Source organism: Lepisma saccharinum, chromosome 1, assembly GCF_977018435.1.
Source record: "Lepisma saccharinum chromosome 1, izLepSacc3.1, whole genome shotgun sequence".
NCBI classification, from domain to species: Eukaryota; Metazoa; Arthropoda; class Insecta; order Zygentoma; family Lepismatidae; genus Lepisma; species Lepisma saccharinum.
Window position 1 is genome coordinate 160,664,032 of NC_139229.1, and position 25,652 is coordinate 160,689,683.

Sequence of the window (25,652 nt, forward strand, 5' to 3'; positions counted from 1 at the left end):
AGCCATGAATGTTGAAACAGGAGTTGTCAAAAACCTTTGCACAAGCTCCCGGTCCACCTGACTACATGGTCACTACCAAATTCCAGTGGAAACTATAGTGCACCACTGAGAACATATAAACATTTTTTTCTGAAGAATGCATTCCTGAATGTGGTAAATTTTATGAATAAAGGCTTTTTCTAAAAAAAATCCATCTCTGCATTAGAGAGTTTCCACTTAATCCAGGGAATTCAACACTTTTTTTGCTCTAGTGTCACGAGAATGGGAAATATTTCAGTTTAATAAAGGGTCAGCTTACGGCAGGTTTCACTATACGACGCACGGTTTTAGAAGCGATATCGGGCAGAGCTACGGACAGCGTGACCTTGGTGACCATCCAATAGCAGGAGTGCAACGTTGTAGAGTTAGGAAACTGCGGCTCGCAAGTCACACGCTGTGTTCTGTAATTTTTTTTTGCATGCAAGAAGATTTTTATAAAACTCGCCACTTTAAGGTTCATCATTACATGGGACATGACATTATGAACCTGACTGCCCAAGTCCCATGAATTTCCGTCTCCTACAGCCAGAGTTCTCAAAGAAACAAGGGAAACAACACGTCTCTAAACACACACAATGACAGTTTTCCTTCCGTCTGTTCCTTTTTTTTCCTCCGTTGCCACCTTGTTGACTCAGTGAGTTGTTGTGTATTGGTAAAGCTATGGGTGTCAAATTCTGCTGAATATACAGAATGGCCCTTCACGAACATTGCGAGTCTGAGTCACTTTCAGTTCAGCGTTTTCATAATAAGGGCGGTATATTCAATACAGCCCTTATTGATTGATTAAATGATTTGATTTATCTTACTTCGCTTATCTGCTACTTTTGGCTAATCGCAAAGATGACGATGGGTAATGGTATGATGAAGGGACACTTATCAACTCCCATGCCCAGGCTAGGATTCCAGGCCAGGACCCCTAGCGTATATATTGCAATATTGCAATACAGCCCTTATGTTCGATAGTTGTGCAATAGTGTGTGTTCCGCGAGTGTTATTTAATCATGTCGCGCCGGCCTCTTGGTGGAGTGGTCAGCACATTGCGCTAACATACCAGGGGTACCAGGTTCGAATCACGGCCTGGACATGGATGTTTGTGAATGTCCATCCATCAATCTCATCATGTCATCACTCATTCCCATCTTCACAATTAGCTAAAAGTGATAGAAAAACGAAGTAAAATAAATCAAATCAAATTAATAATCTCGCTGTCAAAACCTAGTAACAGCAGTACAGGCACCAAGGGTAAAATAATGCGTTCACAAGACAGAAATATTACTTTTACAGTGAATTGGCACCGGAAGAAGTGCGTGCTGAAACAAGTGTTTTCTCATAGTCGAGAAGTTATGGCTAAAGCGTGTGGTGTATGTGAGCATACTGCGTTGCGTATTATAAAACAGGGTAAAGTATCTACCACAGAAATTGGTGACCCCCTATTCAAATCTCCTGGGAAACATGCCAGAAAACAGAAACGAGAATGATGATGATGAGTGATGACCTTGCAGTTCCCTTACAATAAATAACTTCAAACTTCTTTCAGGTGCGAGTTTCTCTTCTAGCTGCACTGATATGATATAATCCTGTGTAGATTTCTTTACTATATATATTTCATTGTACTCAAATATCACGTGCATGCATTATATATAAAAAGCGGAATATTGGACATTGTGTTTCCCACACTGACTGCGTATTGGCTGAACTCATGTTCACGTACACTGTATAGTGATTCACTGGAATGCCAATACACACCTTTATGTATGCAAATGGCAAAGAAAACAAATAACTTAATGATCATTTGATACATTTTTATTTCATAGTGTTTATTAGCCTGTCTATTTTAGAGTTTTTGTATTGTCCCTAAGAATCCCCTCCCCATGTATACAGGGATCATATATCCAAGCACTTCTTTCACAATAATGCAGCCATTCCGGGTAAAGAGGGAATTATACCAAAAAAAATTAATAATCAAAAATATGTTCTATTTGCATGCAATGAGTAGATAAAACTTCTCATTTAAGCATTCTGCCGAGATATTTTGAAAAATAATATATTTGATATGTTTTATTGTTACAAGAAATAGCTGCTTTTAGTTGGCAATACATGGCCAGTAGCATTCACTAAGTTGGCAGCTCCCTTATAGACATGCAGTTCAACTGTTAACTCCATTCTCAGGAAGTTTACTGCTGAGTTTATGTTTTGAGAGTCTACACACTGAATTACAGAGACCAAGGTGAATAAATTTATGAATTAAATGTAAAACAGTAATTAGATGTACATGGTGTAACATCCGTGACAAAAAGAAGATACTTTTTAAAAATACAGAATTGAACTAAATTTGTTTTTGTCAAAAGTAGATAATGTTGACATTCTAGTAAAATACTTGCATCCTACCATCTTAAAGATATTATCTGAGTTTAAATAAGAATAAAATAGATGTCACGGACGTTACATTTCTATCACCACTGATACTTTTAGGTTTGGGTTGTCTAACTTTATGAACTATAGTCCATGTTACATAACCTATTACTGGTATAATTCAGAGATATTTAAAATATATTATTAATGTGTAGAACTTGATTTTTATTAAGTCATAGAGTAAAATGAAATTATTTTTCTTCGTTCCATCTAGAATTTATTTTTTATGTTATAATGAAATGTCCTTAAAATCAGTGGTAGCTAACAGAAACATAAAATAACCTATAATTTGGTCCAAGTTTATGTTTTCTCTTGTTGCAGATAATGCCACCTGCAAAGTCTGCTCCTAGAATGGCAAAAATGAGAGCTAAAATGAAATCTGAAAATCGAGAGATATGGGCTGCATATTTGGAAAAGGATAGAGAAAGAAATAGGTTAAAAAGGCAAGAAGAAAAGGAAAAGTGTGCAAAAGACAAAAACCTTTTGAATTTGAGGAGAGAAAAGACTAGATTGAGGGTACAGTAGTGGAGGAGGAAAAAAGCCGAAGCGATGAAGACCAATACACCTCCAAACCCTTCAGCTTTGGGCTCATATTCTTCAATAGCAGTAAAATCACTACTTTGTACTGTTCAAAATGCTGAAGAATTCTTCAAAGTCACTGAAGCTCAATGTAAGTCAACTGAGGTTCTTTTTGTAACCAAGAGACAGAAGAAACTTCAGTATTTTTGAACAAACGATGGGAGTACGTGCGAACGGCACCAGGAATACAAGAAATACATCAAATCAAGAAAATTGATCTGAATCATATTCTGATGACTGTGATGATGATGCATCTGTTGAAAACAACATAAATGAACTTGGACATAACTCGAAAACCGAAGAATTAGACCTATGTGAATATTGTACCTGAGTATATGTTGAAGTCTGCATCACTGGTCATGGAAAGACTCAGGTTAGCCATAACTATGTTGCAGTGTGTCAGACAAGTGTTTTGCGAAACAGTGGTGATTTACGTGTGATCTTCTTGAAGCAGTATGGAAAAACTGGCAATTTATTCGTACGTAATAAAGAGGATGAAAAATAAACAAACATTAAGCAGGTGGTCCGCATTCTATCTAATCCAACTATAACGGAAAATGGAAGTAGAGTTATCTATGATTTCAAAAGCAAAATCTGCTTGTAGGATTTTTATTTTTAAGAAAAGTCTTTAAAATCCTATTTGTGTTATAATAATTACAAATTGGATAATGACCACACAAGACTTTTCTTCAATCCATGGTTTCTTCCAATAAATAAAATTATTTGCTCTGATTTCTAATTAGAGACTTAATTATGTGTCACTGCATAATTGTGTTAATTATACCATGTAATCTTATTAATTTAAGAAAGATAGAACAGTACAAATCTTAACTGTCTGTCATATATTATGTCAGATGTAACATCCGTGACATGAATAAAGCAATTATAAAATCAATTCCTTTTCGTTTTTGTGAATTAATAGACCAGAACTAGAACCTGTAAAGCTTGCAGATCAACACAATGAGTATAAAATGAATTTTGTCTCAGGCAGTAACCTGGATTTTTAAATTTTAGTTCACAGCCTGTAATGTGAGTTCACAAATTCTGTGACCTCCGTGACTGAACATTTTTTTCAGTTTCCGGAATAGTAATACATTTTACTCACCATAGTTTTTTCTGTAGGGAGGTCATCACCATTTACTGTGTTTCATGTTTAAAAAAGTTCACAAAATACATTTAATTTTAATGTTAAGAGCTTTAAATTAGTAAAACTGTAACGTCCGTGACAACTGAAATGGCTGAATGAGAAAAATTAATATATTTTTAAGTTAAATTTAAATTTATTAAAAACAAATCTCAGATTTTCTGTACTGCCAAGTACAATTTTACAAGTGCAAATAGAAGCACTTTTTCAATTGACGCTCAAGTAGAACACATGCTTCATTCCTCAGATCTTCATTTCAGGGCACGCCTGGGGTGCGCCGAGTATCTGAGCACTCGGGGAGCAACATGATCGCTCAGCTACTTGACGGGCATTTGCGAGTGGTGCTCACTTGCTCACTGAGCGAACTTCAACCTTGCTTAAGCCACAGAATATATCTTTATGGATTTGTGATTGACGGCTTGCGATATAGTGTAATTACAGAGGAAGTACACATAACAGAAGGTAATACAATTTTCCACTTTTTGTAACTATATTAAAATGAAAGTGTGAAAAAGAAAATTTTGAATTAAGTTTTGTGAAAAAAGTTTTTGTTCTCATTCATAAGCACTCTCTTATTGTTTTGAGAAGCAATACTTATAATGTTAGTTTTGTACTACAATACGTTTACATCGACGATAATTATATTTTGATCAATGAGCACGCACTATCGAGTAAATGACCTGTCTGCTCAACGAGCGAAGAGGAGAACTATGACAAAAAAATGTTTGTGTACTTCTCTCTATATCTTCCTCTCCTGTGTACTTCTTCTTCCCTGTATTTCTCTTGTCCTTTCTCTCTCTCTTCAAGAGAAATAGAGATAAAATAAAGAGAGAAAGTATGGGGAAGGGCCTCCACACTTTTGTTCTTTCCCATTTCTCCATTCTTTCTTTTCCTTCCTATTAAAAAAAAACTTCCCGCGGCCAGACCTTTTTATTTTCTAATCCAAAAAGCTTCTTCGGTAAGGATTCATGACCCCCCCCCCCCTTTGTTGTTCCTCACTATGCAGATGAATTGACCTGAATGCTTTGACAATACACAAATATATAACGTACACTGAAGTGTAGTACCTAAGATTTTAAATTTCATAATGGACAATTTGTAAGGGTGTACGAATATTTAAGACTACTCTTACTTTTACATTTTCTCGGACTATCCTTGCAAACGGGAGGGGCACTTGCGATTGTTCTACATATACGTATAATAATACAAATCGTTATAAAAAATATTTAAAAGGCAACTTTTTACAATTACAATGATAAATAAATTCTGAAAACGAAATAAGACACGTAAGTTGAAACCGTGCAAAAAAATACAAAACTTTCGGTACTTTAGTATTATACGGACTACCTCATTTGTCTACGTTAAATTATAATCTAACCTAACCTAACCCAGTGTTCCTATATGTCCATAAGTGTTTCTTTTCCATTCCCAGAAAACAGACGGTCTGAAATGAGGTAGTTCGTATAATAGTAAAGTACCAAACTTTCTGCAAAAAATAGAACGATTATAAATGAAAATTTCCTACTAAGAACTTGAACTTATCAACATCATTACAGTTGTAAATTGTTAGCTCTAAGATAATAATAATAATTATTAATTTGCATTCTGCTTAAGTTACGTTACACCGATACGTCACCTTCCTTGTGTCAAAATCAGTTTCCAATTACAAGTATAGAAATTACATGTCTTGTGTTTTCGATATCATTCCGTCAAAATAATAATTTGCAGTAACATTTACAATAGTTAAATTATGCACTAGTTCAACAATATTACCTTATGAAAATGAGATCCAACTAAATTACAAAAAAAAGTACATCAAACTTTGCCTATCATCGACACACGGAATACGGAACGGTAGGACGGAAAGTGTTAGTGAACACAAATACAATCCAACCTCTCTCCTCTCAGATTTTCTGTTCGGATCGGACGGAAGTGAGGGTTAGGGGGGGGGGGAAGCAAGTGGTAAAAAAATTAATTTGGTTCATGGCCGAGTCTGCTGCCACGCACGTGTCAGCAGTAAGAATAAGCGTCAAATTTGCTGCTGCCACGTAATTCGTCTGCTAAGAGGATGTTACAAATCTTAAGAACAGATTAAGACGAGAGAAATGCAAGTTTATGATTAGTGGGAATGAATGTACAGGTAATTTAGAACCTTTTTCTTTAGAAAGCATTTATCGATATTATTTTAATGCTAACAAAACTTAACCTAACTACGAGAGCATTTAGGTTTATTATTAGAAGAATGCTGAGGGACCTAATCTTAAAACATTTTTGTGAAAGTAATCGCTACAACTTCACAGTATGTATTACAGACGTAATTGCATACATAGCATGATTAAATCACGATAAAACAAAGACCGAGTCGACTGCCACACGCATCTTTTTTGAGGTTCCAGCAGAAAAAGAACGTGGCAGCAGACACTACCTTGGTTTTTTCATTGTGCTTTTTTACGTTGGAAAGTGAAATATTCTTTTCAAATAATTCAGATTAAAGCATTGCTACAACGGCGCCAGCATAATTATGTTCTTAGATAATTTCGTTCGTCATTTAAGTTAGTTGGGAGCGAATTGACAATATAGAGAAAGTCTCCAATTTTCGGTATACTAACTAATTTTGGCCTCCTAATCACGAATCTGTTGAAAAAAAACGGGGGACACGTCTGCAAATTTGAAACAGAACCAATTGAATTTTTTTATATATATAGTTGTATATGCGTAGTTTTACGAACGAAAATGCAATCTCCTATCATTGTTTCCAACCACGCCGTTGTTTTACGAGAAAATAATTTATGATGTTCAATTTTAGTACGAACCCTATTTTTTCGATGAATTTAGGCATAGAAGATTTAGGGTGCTAATGGAACCTAACCTAACCTTGGGCCCGTTCCGAAAGTTGCACGAATTTAACGCGTTAAACGAGTTATGGTAACTGGCTGTCCCATAAGTGCTTCCGTGCATTTCGTGAGTTTCATTATGCTGTCCCAAAAGTCGCATTCCGTGAGTTTCGTGCAAGAACGAGATTCACCAAACACACGGGCCAGGAGGCGCTGCTTTCAGACAAGGCGCGTGCTGATGGATTCAAACTGCACTAGTTCGGAAAATGTATTATAATTTTAACAGAGACCGATATGAAGCAATATCATTGATTGATATGCCGTAGACTATAAGTTTACGTCTACATGCGTTGTCTACACGTAATCTACGCGTAGATTACATTGGGTTGTAGTTTACATAGACTACGTAGACAATCTAAAGTACATTAAAATTAATTTTCAAGGGTTTCATGAAAGGAAAGTGAAATTTTCAACTATACTGGTTCCTAACGAAATGAAAAGAATCCTATTTAAAACAAAATTTCTCTTCTCTTCTATTATCAACTATGGAGGAAGATAAATAGCAGTAGCGAAGCGTAGTCTTACGAAGGAGGCAAGCAATGTTTCAGTACAACAAAACATGTAGTACAACGACATGCCGAGGGGAAGATTCAAGGTTTATAGCCTCATTTACCCAGTCGCTGGATTTGTCAAAATATCGTAATAAAGTGATTGTACTAAAAATAAACCATATGATCCGCAAACGTCACATTTACTTTTTTAAAAAAATCCAGGTAACGTTATTCATATGATATTAAACTTTTTGCATAGGCGAACTTTCCGCATACGACTAAAGGGAGACGGAATTTCTTACTTACTTATTAGTACCTTTATTTGTTCATTATTATTTAATATGGTCAAACGGTGACCAAACCGATTTAGATTAAAAAAAATGGGAATGATTTGTTTATTTTACGCTGCATGATGTAATTTAGTATTTTTGGGCACCCTAAAAACCGCATTGGAGTAACTTAAACACTAAATAAAAAGTTAAACACAAACAATAAAAAAATCATTTCAAAGCAAAGAAACACATGCATAGACGATGTACTCACCACAATAAATTTCAAACTCTTGGTGTTGGTCGACCCCCCCCCCACGATTTTCATTTTAACACTTAACACTTATCTCTCTCGAGCTAAACGAAGCAATTTTCAATTGCTCAATAATACACCCGCACTTCACATCAACCGTTCCTAAATACGCGTTCATTCCGATAAATTCACAGCACAAAACACGAAGCAACAAACACTCACACTATCCCACGCGCTTTCCACAACTGCAAATGCAAGCATCCACACAAGATCACTTTGAAAATCTCTGAAACAACAGAAAGTGATACCAACCTATTTCCTTAATTTTATCCGTCACAAAGGAAAGATATATCAGTTTGGAGATAAAAATTACGCGGAGGAATCAGAATCATTTCAGCAGAACGAGTATGTACATTAATATTTAAGTAATAAAGTGTCATTCAATGGCGTGCCCGGGGCGAAGGGGGGGGGGGTGGATGGTAGACATAACCCCCTTTTGGCCCAGTATATCTAAGAAAAAAGTCAAAGGAAGGAAAAGATGACAAAATGGGGACCGTAAAAAGACCCTGGGAACACCACTTGCGTCATAATAATAGAACTTAAAACATATTCGGGCCTCCCCGATGGCGCAGTGGTAGTGTCGTCGCCTTTTAATCAAGGGGTTCCGGGTTCGATACCCGGTGGAGGCACAAGTGTTTCAGATCCCATTTTAAACTGTAGGTCCAGTCCCGATTAGCCTTACTGTGCATAAAGTGGACTTAAAACAACAAATCAATCAATCAATCATTAAAACATATTTTTGTGCTCATAATATGCAGAATGTATACGATTTACTTCTATGCCATGTACAAATATCAGTAGATAGTTCTTTCTCAGATAGCTTTATTTTCACTATCGTTGTTTACGCGTAGACGCACATCACTGAGCAACATGCACAAGATGAGTATGTCTTGACCGTTCTTAGAATGTGATTAAAATGAGTAACAGTGTCCACAGGAGAGTTTATTTTTGCCATAAGGACATTCCTTCCGCTGACGCCATGCGGAAACTTTCTCTAAACAAAATGCTGCGCCTGCGCTTCGCCTAAGGTGTCCCAAAAGTCTGTAAAATAACTGGTTTCACCAGATTCACGAGTCCAGTTATTTTCCTTGAATGCGTTCGTTTCGTTAAGACTTTCGGAACGCACCCCTTGTGTGAATGGTTTGTGGGGCTACCCGCGGATGGTTTTTGGGGCTAACGAACAATGTTTCATCACAATGTACAATTTTCAGACGTGGCCCCCGTTTTTTTACAACAGATTCGTGATTAAGAGGCCAAAATTTGTTAAGTTTAGTATACCGAAAATTAACAAAATTACAGACTTTCTCTATATTGTCAATTCTTACCTTTAGTTGCCCTAAGCTTTACCATTCAAGCGCGATAGTTTGGCTTATCAAACAATATTTTCGTTGAAATTCTCCAAAGAAAATATAATAATAAAAAAAAATAATGTAAGCGTTTTAGATAATGCAGCAAGTCATAAGTTTCTGAAGATAACATTCTTGTCAAGCTAAAAATGAATATATTAAAGAGCACCGGCAGGGTAGTTCGAACGGATTCGCGAACCTGAACAATTTGAAAATTACAAATGATCATGTTTGTCGCTATTTCTCGACGTTTCCTGCACCATGGAAATGGCAGTTTATAATACAAGAAAAAAACAGTCACTTGAGGCAGAAATAGTCCCATCACAACCCTTCCGTTAATGCCCCCCACCCCAGACTTTCCCAGTACACAAATTACATAATGAAAATATACTTGTTTAGAATTTGTTGGATAATCGACGGTTATTTATTTCCTTGGAACTTATTGGAAGGCAAAGATCATATATCATAGGGATTTGTACAGTACCAAAGAAGAATTACAAGGGTCGTTCAAGGTTGACCGGGATTTTTGTACGTAAAAAATCGATGAATAGCCGGATCATGATGAAACGTGCGGGTGACGTAGTGTAACTAGCGCCCGGCATGACGTATTTCGCGCATGCGCAGCAGTTGCAGCGAACATGGCGCCAAGCAGTGTGTATGTGGCTGTGGAGCAGCGGTGTGTAATCAAATTTCTCATGAAGGAGAAAGTGAAACCAGCTGAGATTTTCAGACGATTGCAAGCACAGTATGGTGAACAAACGATGTCGGCGGACAAGAGTGTAGGAATGGTTTGAGCAGTTTTGCGAAGGACGGGAGCTGGTGACAAATGAAGCGCATGGACACATTCGCCAGACTGCAGTCACAACGGTGAATATTGCACGTGTTGAGCAAATGATTCTTGAGAACCGGCAAGTAACAGTGCGGGATATTGCTGCCGAGGTGAATATCAGTGTCGGGAGTGTTGAGACAATCATTCACGACCACTTACGCTTCCGCAAAATCTGTGCAAGGTGGGTTCCCCTCCAGCTGACATTCGATCAGAAGTGGACACGCAGGACGGTCTGTGAACAGCTTCTGAATCGGTTTCGAGCAGAAGGTGATGAATTGTTGCAATCCATCATCACGTGTGATGAAACATGGTTGCACAATTCAACCCCAGAGACCAAAAGATGCAGCATGGAGTGGCGGCATAAAGGTTCCCCGCCCCCCAAGAAAAGCAAAACGCTGCCGTCCGCTGGAAAGATCATGGCAAGTGTCTTCTGGGACATGAAGGGCGTTATCCATGTGGATTTTCTGGACAAAGGGAGCACGATTAATGCCCAGTATTACTCCACATTGTTGAGTGGTGCTGTACGAAAGTCCATTCGCAAGAAAAGACCTGGGATGTTGTCTGGAAATGTCATTCTTCTCCATGACAATGCCCGCCCTCACACGGCCAATGTGACAACAACAACTCTGGCCAACATGCGCTGGGAAGTTCTGCCCCATCCCCCTACAGTCTGGATTTAGCCCCAGTGATTATCATTTGTTTGCACCCCTTAAAGACCATCTGGGAGGAAAGAAATTCACGACAGATGAAGCACTGCGGAGCGATGTCCTCCAGTGGCTACGACAACAACCAAGTTCTTTCTATGCCAAAGGAATTCGGGAGCTGCCAGAACGATGGCAACGGTGCCTCAGCGTGCACGGAGAATGCTTTGAAAAACTGACATAGTTTGGTGTTTCTTCTGTTACCTATTTCCTCTGCAAAAATAAAAGTCCCGGTCAACCTTGAACGACCCTTGTATGTACTACTACTTAGGAAAATATGCATAAAATATTAATCAGGAACTTTATTTTTCGTCAATTGAATCTAACATCCTTTTTGTTATTCAATAAATATTAAATTGTTTATCTATTTGACTAATTTTCTTGCCAGGGAACTTGTCTTTACATAAATTCTGGCAATCTTAACTATATGTAAACTAGATAATGAATACATGCTGTTATATCTCTATTATTAAACTGTCTATTTACTTATTAGTGTAATGATGATAATAAAATATTCACTAACTTACATATTTTAACTAATATTATTTTTTTAAATTTAATATAATTATAATTACTTGAATTTAAACATTATTATTATTATCATCATCTCCTCTGAGACACTTGGTATGGACCCCTCTGAACTATATTTCTAGACATGGGCCTGCCCACTATAACATCCAAAATACTTTTTCAGCAGCTAACCCCACCTAACTTTCTGCCGGGAGTTAAACATGCGACTGAATACGATTCCATTTCATTCACACAAATAAGTAATAATACTAATTGCATCCACTATTATATTACAACACATGTGAACTTCGAACCTGCAATATAAAGTATTATTATTATATGCCATTATGATTATATAGTGGTTATTTCTGTTGGATGATGTAATAATCGATCTCTCTAAGATTAACACTTTTAACTGGCAGGTTGATTTTTTAATTTTATTGTTGGAGGCAGGAGCTATTTGGATGGTATATATAATCACCATGCACACAGCCTGTGTAAATACACTTTTGTAAAATTTATTCTTCCCTAGGCTGTGTATAACAATTATACACACCCTGTAGTAACAAAGTAGTTACATACACACATTTGTTTTCAAAAGAGCTGTGTATAAAAACTATAAATGCAAGTTGTGTGTTGTTTTTTATTTCTATCAATTTGATACAAATGGCAATTATTTCCTTTGTAAATTGTAGGTACCAGTGAATTTAAATATAGTATTTGGAGTGGAGGGCACCATCACCTTGGGTATGATAATTTATGTCAAGTAACCACTTGCAAAGGCTCAAACAAACACCCCCTCACTTAAGTTTTTCCACTTTCTGCATGGAAACTATCAATAATTTAATTACCAAAATATGTAATGTATTTATGGATTGTTGTTCTATCACTTACGAAACTTTATATCAGAATATGTTTAAGTTTTTCATAGAAATTGTACTTTATAACTAGTGTACATGGAAAGTTAATGTTGTCTCCCTGAACTTCACTTGGCGACGAATACAAGTGTCTTGTTTTCATTGTACGAATTTAATTTTCTTTTTCTGCTTCAAATAGTGATGCTTCATATATTTTATCAATTGTATTTGTTGCAAGATTGAAGTATAATATTTGAAGTTAACAGAAAGAAAAACGTATGGAAGGACATGGTTTTACCCTTGATCTTCCTTACCCTACTACAGTGTTGCCATGGACGTCCGCAAGATTTTTTCCCGGGAAGGGGCAAGCAAGGTATTTTTTTCCAGGGGGTTGGGGGGGGGGGGGGGGCAAACAAGGCACATTTTCTCCCATAATAGTGTTCTCCCCTAAAAAAAACATTGATTCAATTTGAAGTTATCATGTTCATGCAATAATTAGCATGTATGAGGGGAGTGAAAAGTTTTGAGCCTCGCAGGGAAGGGGTGTTTGAGTTACAGTTTCACATTATGATTTCTCTACATAATCACATAATCTCTATAATCGCCCCCAGATCGATGCACTTATGCATTCTGTGCTGCAATTTGTTTAAAGTCATCTGGTAGAATGATTTGTCCTGAGTCTCACACCTCTGAATGACTGACTTTGTCCATGAGGAAGTGATGTCCTCGAAGTGAATTCTTCACAGCAGGGAAAAGATGAAAATCTGATGGGGCAGGTCGGGGAAATAAGGTGGATGGGGAAGTGCAGTGAAGCCACACTCGACCAAAGCAGCCTGTGCAGTGAGGTACCGAATCATGGCCCTGTAGGCCACTCTCTTCTCTGACACTTCATTCATTTTCAACCTGACAAAAAAAATAGAAGAAAACATGTGAATTTCATAAAAGTTCGCACAGAGTGTCCTAAAACTCACACCTTACATCCTCCAAAATTTTAACTACCTAGCATCACTCCTTCCATGTGAGGCTCAAAACTTTTCACTCTTCCCTCATATTATTGTGGCTGAAATTAAATTATATGTGTGAAATATACAATTTTTGGTTGACTTGCATTTTCCAGGGGAGGGGCATGCCCCCCCTTCCGCACGTCCATGAGTGTTGCGTACTCTATGCCCCTGTTCACTGTAACTAAACAACCATTATTCATGAATACATCATCATCATCCTATGCAGTTTCCTGCCTCTGGCTGGATCGGATTAGAAGTCAAGAATCTCAATTTGTCCTGGTCTTCCACCACTCCTCTCTTTCCACAGTATTCCAATCTTGTCCTCTTCTCCTAACACTCTCCACTATCTGCTCTTTCCACTGACATCTTGGTCTCCCCCTTGACCTTATTCCCACTCCTTGTGCATTATAAGCTCTTACTGGTAGTCTTTCTGCATCCATCCTCTTCATGTGTCCGAACCATCTCATCTGTGCCTGATCTATCCTGTCCTGAAGCTTCACCACACCCACTGTCTGTCGGATCTCCTCATTCCTTATTCTATCCCTTCTAGTCCCGAATATACTCCTTAAAAATTTCATTTCACTGCCTGCATCTTCTTTTGTCTCTCTCTGTCATTGTTCAAGTCTCTGCTCCATATGTAATTATTGGCACATAGCATGTGTTGTCCGTATATTATCTTCTTGCATTTCATAGGTACATCCCTGTACCATATTAATCTTCCAACACTTTGATATAGTCCACCACCCATTTGTCCTCTTCTGTTTACCTCCTCATCTATTCTTCCACTTTTCTCAATTATGATTCCTAGATATTTGAAGCTCTCCACTACCCTCAACTCTTCAGTGTCCATCTTTATTCTTGTTCTTATTAGCACCTCACTCTTTTCTGCATTGAATTTCATTTCTGCTCTTCTGATTTCCTCATTCCAACTATCAAGCTGTCTCCGTACTTCTTCTTCTTCCCTGTTCCCCCATATTACTAAGTCATCAGCGAACAACAGGGCCTTCATCTCTTCCTCGCCTATCTTCTTCCCCACCTCTTCATTAATTGCATCCATTGTAATTATGAAGAGCAATGGGGAAAGAGAACTTCCCTGATTTAGTCCATTACTTATACTGAACCACTCCGTTCTTCCAACTGGTGTCTTCACACAGCTCTGGTTGGCCTTGTATGTGCTCTGCACTGTACACAGTATCTCTTCCTCGACTCCTTTCTCTCTTAGAGCCTTCCAAATCTTTGTTCTGTCCATGCTATCATATGCCTTTCTATATCTAGGAATACCATAATCAAATCATTTCCATACTCGTAGTGCCTTTCCTGCATTTGCCTTATGGTGAATATCAGATCTACTGTTGATCTGCCTCTTCTAAATCCATACTGTTCCTCTCTCATGTTCAGCTCTGTTACTTACTTCCCTTATTCTTTTCTCATACACATTTGCTGAGTGACACATTAGTGTTACTCCTCTGTAGTTTTTACATTTATATCTGTCACCCTTCTTGAATATGGGAACTATTAGTCCCGTTGTCCAATCTCTTGGCACTTCTCTATCTTGCCCCACTGTCTTCAACACACTGTATAGCCACTGCACACCAATCACTCCAGCTCCTAGTATAATTTCCACTGGCACTTCATCTACTCCAGGTGCTCTACCCCTCCTCATTCTCTTCAGTGATTCCTCCACTTCTTTCCATGAATACATACATAGCTCTATTTCTTACCCAAAAAAGAATAGCAAAATCTCCTGACATTTCTAAGACACAATGTTAAATGTTGGCCTAACGGATTAAAATATTTTTGAAAGACTTCCATCGTCCATTCTGTGCATGAGTAAGATCAATGCACTGTAGATTAGAGTTTGCAACTCTTGCAGACACCAAAAGTCAGGAAGGCAAAGGTGATTTCTTGACCATTTTTCAGCTGGCCAGAGCCCTAATCAAGCAGCACTTACCCTGCCTCTCCTTAGTGCATGCTACTGCTTTAAGGGAATACCTATAATACTCTCTTTAATGTTACGAACATGCTAATATAATAATCAAATGTGAAGTTTTCCACAAGGCCACAGAAATTAGATAAAATGAAGAACAAGAAATCTTCCAATGTGTTATTTAACTGCTGTGTGCATAATAATTTCGTTAAGATTTATTGTACAAGGGAGATTCCGAAAGTTCGTATATTGGCAACACTGCACCGATTTTGTGATTGTTGCACGTGAAGATAGCCTGTGGTGTGCTTTGTTAATGTACGAGTGAACCAACATGCAGCTGCTGTTTGTTTGCTCGCTATAAAAGTCGAAGTGCAGAGAGTATTACAATGGCGATGAGAATGATACCGATAATTATCACACAAAGGATTGCTATTGAATTTTGTGTGAAGTTATGCAAAAGTGGCCAGGAAATGTTTGAGATGATCAAAGAAGCTTACGGTGACGAAGCAATGGGCAGATTGGCCGTATTCAAGTGGTGGAAGCATTTTAAGGGAGGTAAACGCAATGTGCAGGATAAGGCGAGAAGTGGGCATCCATCAACATCAGTGAACGATGAGAACATTGTGAAAGCAGATACATTGTTGAAAGAAGATAAAAGTTTATTGATTCGTGAAGTGGCAGCTAAAAAAACTGAATTTTGGTGTAGACAGATGTCACAAAATCATTAAGGAACACCCGAAAAAGATGTGAACTGCTTCATGAAGAATGGATTCTCCTGCAGGATAACGCTAAGCCAAATGTAACACGGCAAACTATGGCAGCTTTGGAGAAAATTGGTGGGGAGTCTCTAGATCATCCTCCATACAGCCCAGACCTCACACCCTGTGATTTCTGGGAGTTTCCAACACTTAATAAAGAGTTACGTGGAAAGAAGTTTAGCACGGATCAGAAAGTGAAAGCTGTTACATCCACTACCTTACACAGACTCTCAGTAAATGGTCTGCAACATGTGTTTGAGAAGCTAGTGCATCACTGGAATCAGTGTATAGAGTGTGAAGGGCACTATTTCGAAAAGGAAACTCACACCAAATCTTGTACTGACTCGGACTCCAAATAGTGATCTCAGTCCATGAACTTTCGGAACAACCCTCGTATAAAATAGAAGGGTCAATCTAGAATAAATGGTCCAGCACTGGTTGGTTTATCATTTTTTGCTGTTGTAATCCCTATACAAGGGTAGTTCAAAACAGGCATTATTTCCTTTTTACATGACTGTTTTAAAATGGCACCATTATTTTTTTGTTTCATGGCTTCCGGCAGAAAATTGTTGATATCAGTTTTGACCATATAAATTCCAATCACTTACATTAGAGATGGTAAAGAAAGGTACACAACATAAAATGTACTGAAAACAATGATTATTACCTCAGCTTTCTATCATTTTCCTTAGCTTGGTTATCAAATTTATCGCAACTGCATGCAAAGGGCAAAAGTGCTAGAGGCCATGAAACGAAAATGGCTGCCATTTTTAAACTAAGTCATATAAAAAAAAGAATAATGCCTGTGTTAAACTACTTGCATAGGGGCTACAACAACAAAAAATATTTCCCATTAAGTATTTTACATAACATAATACATTGTTTATATATGTAAATAAAAGTTGAACAAGTTTATCTTGCTAGTACATGATGTGAACCAATCATTTGTGAGACGTGACTACTAAAGAAAGGGAGACACATCACAGTACTGGAGGGACCACTGTGTACACTAGCAAAATATTCTTCTATATAAATAAGGCAAGTAACGATTATTCAAGATAATTCAGAATTTCTCCTTAGATAAGTTGAAGACCATATTGGAGGAACTATTTTTCACCTTCTCTTGGCTACTAATACCAATAAATTCAAGCAAAAACTAGCATTTATCTGTCTCAAATTTTCAAAATACATGACATTATCTGGCATTATTTCAGTCACTGTAATTTGCGTTAAGTATTATAAATGACTGGCAATTAAAAGTACGACTGATAGATGGAATCGCGGGAACATTAAACTTCAAACTGAGTATAAAAAAGACATTAAAAAATTAATGTTAAAAACTGTACTTACATATGCGAGTATGTTGTTCCTATTTTCCTTTCGTTAGAGGCAGTGTTCGGGAGGAGGAAATGCCTTGCTTGCCCCACCCCACCTGGCAAAATTCTGCAGATACCCTTGAATGGCCACTTCATGGCTGTCATGCAAGTCTGAAAGCATTCTCTGCACATGCACTATCACAAGAAACCAGTGTAGAGTGTTACATTGCTCCAATGTGAAAAGTTGCATTTATTTCTGAAGGTTTATTACCAAGTGGCAAGTGTTGTTTATTGCTTGCTGCTTCGATCTGTTAGCCAAACAAATAAACTTCAGAACAAGGTATCAGTGACACCATCCATTTGCAAAAAACACTAAGGCTTGGCATAACGAGTTTATGGAAACAGTGAGGAAGAAGTCGAAGTTTGTGTCATTGGAACGAAGTCCAAAACGTCAATTGTCCATGTTCATGTGACGATCTGAGACAATACAACTTTGCCAATTGCAATACAATAAAATAAAACTTAAGTTGCTATTTTCAATAGTTTGGGTTATTAGTCTGAAATCTATCTATCAGTGACTTCTGGAACACCCTGTGCATTCAATGTTCATCGCCCAATAGTGTGTTGTGAAATTTTCCCAGATTTTACATTTTAAGTTTCCTCATCTTGATCCCTTGAAAAAACATAAAATTATGGTTCCACTGAATGTATTGGATTGGATTGATTTGGTGTTTTAAGTCCACTTTATGCACAGTAAGGCTAATTGGAACTCTACACAGCCAGCTTTATTGGAGGCCGGAGCCTTTAATTTGGCAACCCTGTAAACCGTGACATCAGCCGGCTGATGCTACTCGGAAGAAACATTAGAGAATGAACTTACAGACGTAAAAAAGTAATAATTTTATGTAGCTTATTCATCCCGTAATCACTTCATTCGCTCAAATTGTATTAGCTAGTGTATTCATAAGTAAAGCAGTATGTTATTAAGTTGTTAGAAACAAACATTACATTTTTTGTGCCGCATACCAGCATTTCACGGAGCATTCCGTATTTTTCACATGTGACGAATCATCAAATATAATAAATGTCCAATATTGATGTCATTAATATTCTTAATTAACATGTGCAAAATAAATTAGCAACATAGAAGAGCTATAACCATGACATAGAGGCTTAAAACATATTTACGCAAAGAGCAAATTTCACACTGACGCTGAGAAAAGTTGTGTGCATGAGGCACCGCACGCTAAGCTTTTACTTGTATTAAGTACAAGGGTTAAACTACAACACTCAAACAAGAATTCGGGAAATAATACAAACTCAAACAAACCTCTAAGAGCATAAAACTGCCTAACCGAACATAAACTGTAGAACACAAAATCACTAATTCCTTCACTGTAGCATATCTCCGCAAGAGAAATATAATGGAAATGTAACACCTTCTAATTTCTAAGCCATGCAAAATTATCCACTTTCTCGCAGAGAGTATAGATAGTCACCAGCATTCAGCATTATTTTAGCCTTGTACATACATCGGCTATATGCAAACAAAACAAATATTTGTACGCATGCACATCGGATACAATGTACTGTCTATTGAACAAAATCTTGGCAATTATGTCATAGACTGCTAAATTGAAGATGCTGCAGAGAAATATGTGCATAAGATTTATTTACTCTGAATGTAACACTCGTTCATGCTGGTTTATCACATCCACAACTACTTTGTACGTCTTACTTTTAGAACTTTTAGGTCAGTGTATTAGATCTTCCATCATTTAAATATTAAGTTGTTAGATTCGAATGTCATTCCGAAATACTAGCGACTAAAATAAGGGCAAACTACACATTATTGTAAAGTTCCATACTGAGTATGAAATGCAAAGTTGGCCTTGTATTTTCTGCTTATTTCCAGTTATTTAATGGGATATTTCTATTGTTAATGTATGTTTTCCACTTACATCGTAATGTCAATCTTCTGTCCAGATTTAGAAAAGAAAAACATTTTACACAGATTCCCTTATTTCTTTAAGAGTCAACATCAATTCTGCTATTCGCGCCCATGCTATTTTAGGCCGGTGAGACAGCATTGCCAAATTTAAGGATTCCGGCTTTTAATAAAGCGGACCGTGGACTGGACCTACAGTTTAAAGTGGGATCCGAACCACCATGTGCCTCCAATGGGAATCAAACCCGGAACACCTTGATTACAAGGCGACGACGCTACCACTGCACCATCGGGGAGGCCACACTGAATGTATTATAAGCATAAAAAATAAACACTGCAAAAACAATTACATTATTTAATAAAGATGTAACAATGTACAAAACATATATATTGTGTATATCAAAATTGTTTTAGAAAGTTCATTCACACTGCAATAAAGTAAAAGACCAATTTTATTTGCAAGGGAAGCCATCAAAAATTCTTGAAGATCAACAGTTACAAGAATTCAGATTGTTCCAATCCACTAAAGCATACCAAAAGGCAATTAAAATGTTTCTTCTTCCGTTGTATACGTAGGTGCTGGCGAAGAATGGTCTGAGAATATAGACCACAAAGGGGAACTTTCTTCAGACTCATTTCTGCCTTTCATCTCTTTAGGAAGAGATGCATCCTGCAACAATGTCTTCAATATCTGTTTTGCCTCTTGATCTGTTAGCTTGCGATCTCTCTTCAGATTATCACCACTTTTTGAGATCACAGGACGGGATGAAAGTGAAACACCACTTTTGCCCAAAGGTGGTTTCTTTAATTGTATTGTATGTGTTGGAACTGTTAGAGGAATAGGACCAACGCTGAAACTTCTTGGTTGTAAGATGCGTGCATGTTTCTCTTTTATCTTTTTTTTGGTCATTACTTCTACAGACTCACTCTTTTCAACCAATCCACTATCTCCTTTTCCTTCAGTGTTCCTCTCCAGCTGCACAATCTTACACAAAATGTCATGGATTTTGCATCCCCCTTCCTCAATGTCAGTTGAGCTGCTAGAAACTGAAGTTGCCGATTCCACAGATGGAAGCAAGGATTCAGCTGAAGTACTTGCCTTGTCTTCAATGACTTTGTTGTTCTTTTTCTCCTTTTTGTGTGCAACAGCCATTCCAATGTTTAAAAAGCCATCGTTAACTACCTGCTCAAGCAAGTTTATAAATTTATGCTCTGCTTGTATGTTAGTCACCGATACTTCCTTCCCATATTTTTCCTCGGCCCTACCATCAACAGTCTGGCTTTCATTGTCCTGGGTCCCTGCGAAATCAGTTTGGGTTAAAACATCACTTTTTGCTTCATATGTTTGCGTTACAACACTTTTCCCTTCCCATGCAGTACAAGTCCTGCTTCTCACATCATCATCGTATGTTGATTTTGTCTGATCATCTCCTCCATATAGACTGCCAACACTTTTGAACATATTTTCACCATTACAAGAGTGCTTAATGTATTCTGAGACTGCTTTCGTTGGGATTGGGATTTTATCACTTGTTTCACTCAGAAGCTGGTGCCATCCATTACAACGTTCAATACCAATCTTTGAAGTAGGTGGTGATGTTTCAGTGAAACCTCTATCAAGTCGTCTAAAGCTGAAAGTAAATACAAGTATAAAAACACATTATCTTTAAGATATTATTATTCAGTTACTGTAGGTTAAAAATGTATTAGGGGTACCGATAAAGTACAAATATTCTATCGATTCGATATAAAATTCCAAATGATCCTTGAAGAACCTGAATGGTTCATTGATCTCCTAAATAAAACAGTGTTTCCAAGTGACTGCAATGCAAAAGAAGTTGCATACTTAAATATTTACTCTTTTAAAAAGTAGGGCATGGAGATTATCCACAAAAATTATTTAACAAATGGCAGAATTTTGCACTAAATTATAAGATATTTACAGATATATCGGATCGGTAAAATAATCAGTAATTTTACCGATAAACCAATATGCCTATATCGGCTGGTACCGATAGAGCATCAATTAATCTGTCCGATCCATACAATGTATATTTTAAGGAACCAAAAATGCATCAGCTTTGATACATAAAAACATAGTAAAAATTTAAGAGAGCACAAGGCAAGTATGTGGATATAATATTTTTGAATAAAGTTATCGTTTCACAACGTAGATGATCATCAAAACTTGTTGTAAACCACATATTTTAACCAATATTTCAACTTAAAACCAGATATGTTGAATTTATTCAGAGGTTCTTACTGCTACTATTTGAAGACATATGGTAATTTTGAAATGACTGAAATATAAACATGCATGTACAAAGTGATGTTTATGTTAAATTTTCTTGGTATTTGGCTTAACACAAAATTTCAACAGTTTCAGTCTTCAACAGGTGAGATAACAAGTATGCTATGTACAAGAAATACAATAAAATGTAAATGTAGGCATTATTTATATTTGACACAACAGGATTCTCACTCTTTTTGGCAAAACAAATCCCCTTACTTTTCCAGGTTTCCCAGGCAATTTTAAAATAAATTCCCGGACCATTCTGCAGTGTTTTAACATGCTTATAAATAAGTTTTGAGTGTTCAACTGATATTAACAAGAATCAAGTTTATTCCACATTGTTAAAAAACAAACAAAAATAAACTGAAAGAACACTGTGTATATATGAAGAATACATCCCATCAAAAAGCTGATTCAACAAGAGAAGTGCCATTAATTTTAATTTCAAAATACTGGCAAGTTCAAAACACCTGACTTCCTCAGGTTTGTGGATGTATTTTCAAAATCCTGTGTCTTTTCCAGGTCAGTGGAAACTCTGCACAATAAACATGTTTTATGCCTTGTGCTGGAAAATCTTCACAATAGATTTAAAATAGGATGTTGATAATTTTGTAACAGGTAATGCTTCACAAACTTCTCATTTGCATCATCAGACCCATGAACTTGGAAGGAAAAATTTGTATTGTGGGTTATACAATTTGTTCAATCTGTTCCAAGATTACTTACTTGTTGTTGCACAACTATTAAATTATTTAAAAAAATGCATTTTTAAGTCTCTTTTTCTTTTTTCACTAAAATTCAACTTCAGGTGGCTGTAACTTCGAAACAGTCTCATTTAAAACAATCCCCCATACATTCAACTTACAGTAATCCTTCTAAAACCAAGAAAATTGTAAATTAGCTACAAAGAACATTCATGCTGTGAAAAAATGAAAAATCAGACACTGTGAAGTCCCACATAAAATAAAATATTTGGAGTAATTTGTTAAAGCACCAGATTTGTTATAAAATCACAGGTCTCATAGGTTCGAATCCCACCACCGACAAAGGAAATTTCACCTGAAGAGAAGAGGTGCTCTCTTGAAACGTAGTGTTGAATAAGTATAGTTTAAAGCACTAGACAATGGATAATGTACAATTAACATTGCATGCTAATGTAGAACGATTGCCACTAGCATTCAGAGAATTGGAACAACTCCTGTTAAAAACTAAATTTTGAAAATTAATTTTGTATTTTTATTATTGTTATTATTATTATTAATGGTTTCCTTGATTTGAGAAAATACTTCCTTGCAATGCATATACTTTCATAAGTGGAGACAAGTCCATGCCCACTTATTTTGACAAAATAAAACCCTGACTGTTCAGGGAATTTAAAAATAAATTTGCAAACCATTCGGTGTTGCCTTTAGCATTAAACTGCACTTATTCAGGAGAATACAGAGAATTCAACAGTGGTCAAAATAAATGGACAAAAATAAATTACTAAAACCACTTTCTTACATGATTCTATCCCATCAGGAGGCTGGTTAAAAAATAAAGTGGAATTATTTTCTTTTTCAATTTTTGGTAAGTACAAAAAACATTTTATTTTCTCTGAACGTCAGGTTTTCAAAATTCCCCAACTTTTCCATAACTTTTTCACTCATAGATTAATTTCCATGTTTTTTTCCAGCTTTTCCAGATCAGTGTGACTGTATGTTTAAACAAGTATCCATTTTGAGGTGAAGAGAGCTCAAGGCATAAAAAACTGCATGTAGCAATCACTGAAGGTAAGTGACACCTCAACACAAACTATACACACATGACAGATACAGAAGAAAAACTCCAATCTGAAGTGAATGTGGCATGTGCAGTTTATCATGCCACTCTAGTGTGAAAGATTGTATTTATTTCTTGAGGTACATTTTGAAGTGACGTCGCTTGGATGCTACGCAACATGCTGCTTGTCATTTGAGTATGAAATATCCCTAAGATCAAAGTATATTTTGTACATAACAGTAATTGTCAGTTACCTTTTACCCTTTAAGGATTCCAGGAATATGGAGAAGTCGTTCAATGTTTTCTCCACAGCATCCAAGGTGTTCTCTTCTAACAATACAGAGTTTCTTGGCAGAATAAACTTCTTTTTCTTTTTCCTTAATCTCTCCACCAGTTGGCCATTCTGCTTCCGAATCTCCATTAACCTTATCTCTGCTCTCTTTCTTCTTTCCACTTCATCAGTGAATTTTTGTGACAGATCCTTCATAGCATCCCTGCTCAAATTAGAAACACCAAGGTTAGGAGTTTTATAATTAACTTGCTGGTTCTGTACAAGTAGTGCATTTAAAATTGAACTTCAATAAAAACTGAACATTTTATTTCAAATGATAAGGTAACACATTAGGGTAATGTGAAAAATGAATTAGGTACACTCAGGAGAAAAACGTAGCCCCAACAAGAAAATTATCCAGGTACAAATGGTTCTCTGCAGCCACAAAATGTTTGGATTAATATACAACCCACAGTTATTAATATCTTATTCTGTAGGGATGGGTTGATATGGATATGAAATTTTGGCCAACACCGATAACCGATATTCTACCGATCCGATATAAAATTCAAAATGGTCCTTGAAGAACCTGAATGGAATACTGACCTCCTAATTAAATGTGTGGTTCGAAGTGACTGCAGTGCAAATGAAGTTGCATATTTAGACATTTACTTTTTTAAAAAGCAGGGTATGGAGATTAGCCATAAAAATTATTAAAAAATGGTAGAATTTTGTACTAAATTATAAGATATGTATAGATATATCGGATCGGTAAAATAATCAGTAATTTCATCGATAAACCAATATACTGATATCTTGTACCTATTTTGGCCGCTACCGAAATAGTACCGATCAATCTGTCCCATCCAGGGTGGATAAAAATCACGACTTTTATTTAAAAAAAATATTTTTGTTGATTAAAAAAAACTGCTTAAAATTGCTTGTATGTTTTTAGGTACCATACATATAGATATAATGTTTTTTAAAGAAAGGCTTTTTCTAATAAGCAGACCTGTAAAATATTTGAATAATTTGATTAAAGCAATTAAAAACTTATATGTAAATAAACATTTTTCTGTTTCTGATACTGTACGAGGGTCACTATTTATATTTTGAGCCTTGGCAACACTGATTGAAGTTAGGTGCGATTTGACGTTTGCACGGAATCATCTGGCATTATTGACCATAACGTACTTCAAATGTTTTGTCAATAGCTTCATTTGTGTTGTTTATGTTGCCTTGGAGATTGCGCGACAACAATAAAATGGAATTAACTCTTGAACATTTTCGTGCGATGATTTTTTACGATTTTCGACATGGATTATCAAGACAAGAGTGCATCGATCAACTTACTTCCACATTTGGCGATGAAGCTCCATCCTTTGCCACTGTGAAACGCTGGTATAACCATAACGAATGGTATAACGAATTTAATCGTGGCCGCCATTCGCTCAACGACGAGATTCGCGAAGGTCGTCCAAAATCAGTTGTTGTTCAAGAAAACATTGATGCTGTGCAAAACCTAATACAAGGTTTTGCAAGATCGTCATGTGACATACTGTGAGATTGAGGCAACCATAGGCATTAGTTCCACCAGCATATATAAAATATTACATGATCATTTAGCTGTGAGAAAGGTATGTTCTCGTTGGATCCCACACAATTTGACAAAAACTCAAAAAGACGCTCGCGTCAATTGGTGCAAACAAATGCTCAATAAATACAATCGTGGTGCTTCAAAAGACATATATAAGATTGTAACAGGTGACGAATCATGGATATATGCATATGAGCCGGAACGTAAACAGTAGTCAACTGTATGGGTGTTTCAAGATGAACCCAATCCAACAAAAGTTGTTCGTGCTCGAAGCACATCGAAACAAATGGTCGCCTGTTTTTTCTGGAAAACTGGTCATGTGGCAACTGTGCCTTTAGAGGAACGTAGAACGGTCAACTCTGAATGGTACACAACAATTTCTTTGCCAGAGGT

At 36.7% G+C, this 25,652-nt stretch overlaps 2 protein-coding genes across 2 annotated transcripts in view; both read right to left on the reverse strand.

The window, feature by feature from the left end:
• Rpn3 (regulatory particle non-ATPase 3) overlaps nt 1–6,070 on the reverse strand; it is a 48,169-nt gene extending 42,099 nt beyond the window's left edge. Inside the window, exon 1 of the mRNA XM_083141273.1 lies at nt 5,948–6,070. The gene's annotated coding sequence lies outside the window, so the exon portion shown is untranslated. The remainder of the gene's footprint in view (nt 1–5,947) is intronic.
• A 13,608-nt stretch (nt 6,071–19,678) lies between these two features.
• The window catches only part of LOC146003107 (centrosomal protein of 78 kDa-like), a 38,346-nt gene continuing 32,372 nt past the window's right edge, over nt 19,679–25,652 (reverse strand). Inside the window, exons 10-11 of the mRNA XM_083141286.1 lie at nt 23,646–23,885; nt 19,679–20,968 (exon numbers count right to left, since the gene is read on the reverse strand). Of these exons, the coding sequence (XP_082997412.1) occupies nt 19,882–20,968; nt 23,646–23,885 (1,327 nt within the window). The 3' untranslated portion in view covers nt 19,679–19,881. The remainder of the gene's footprint in view (nt 20,969–23,645; nt 23,886–25,652) is intronic.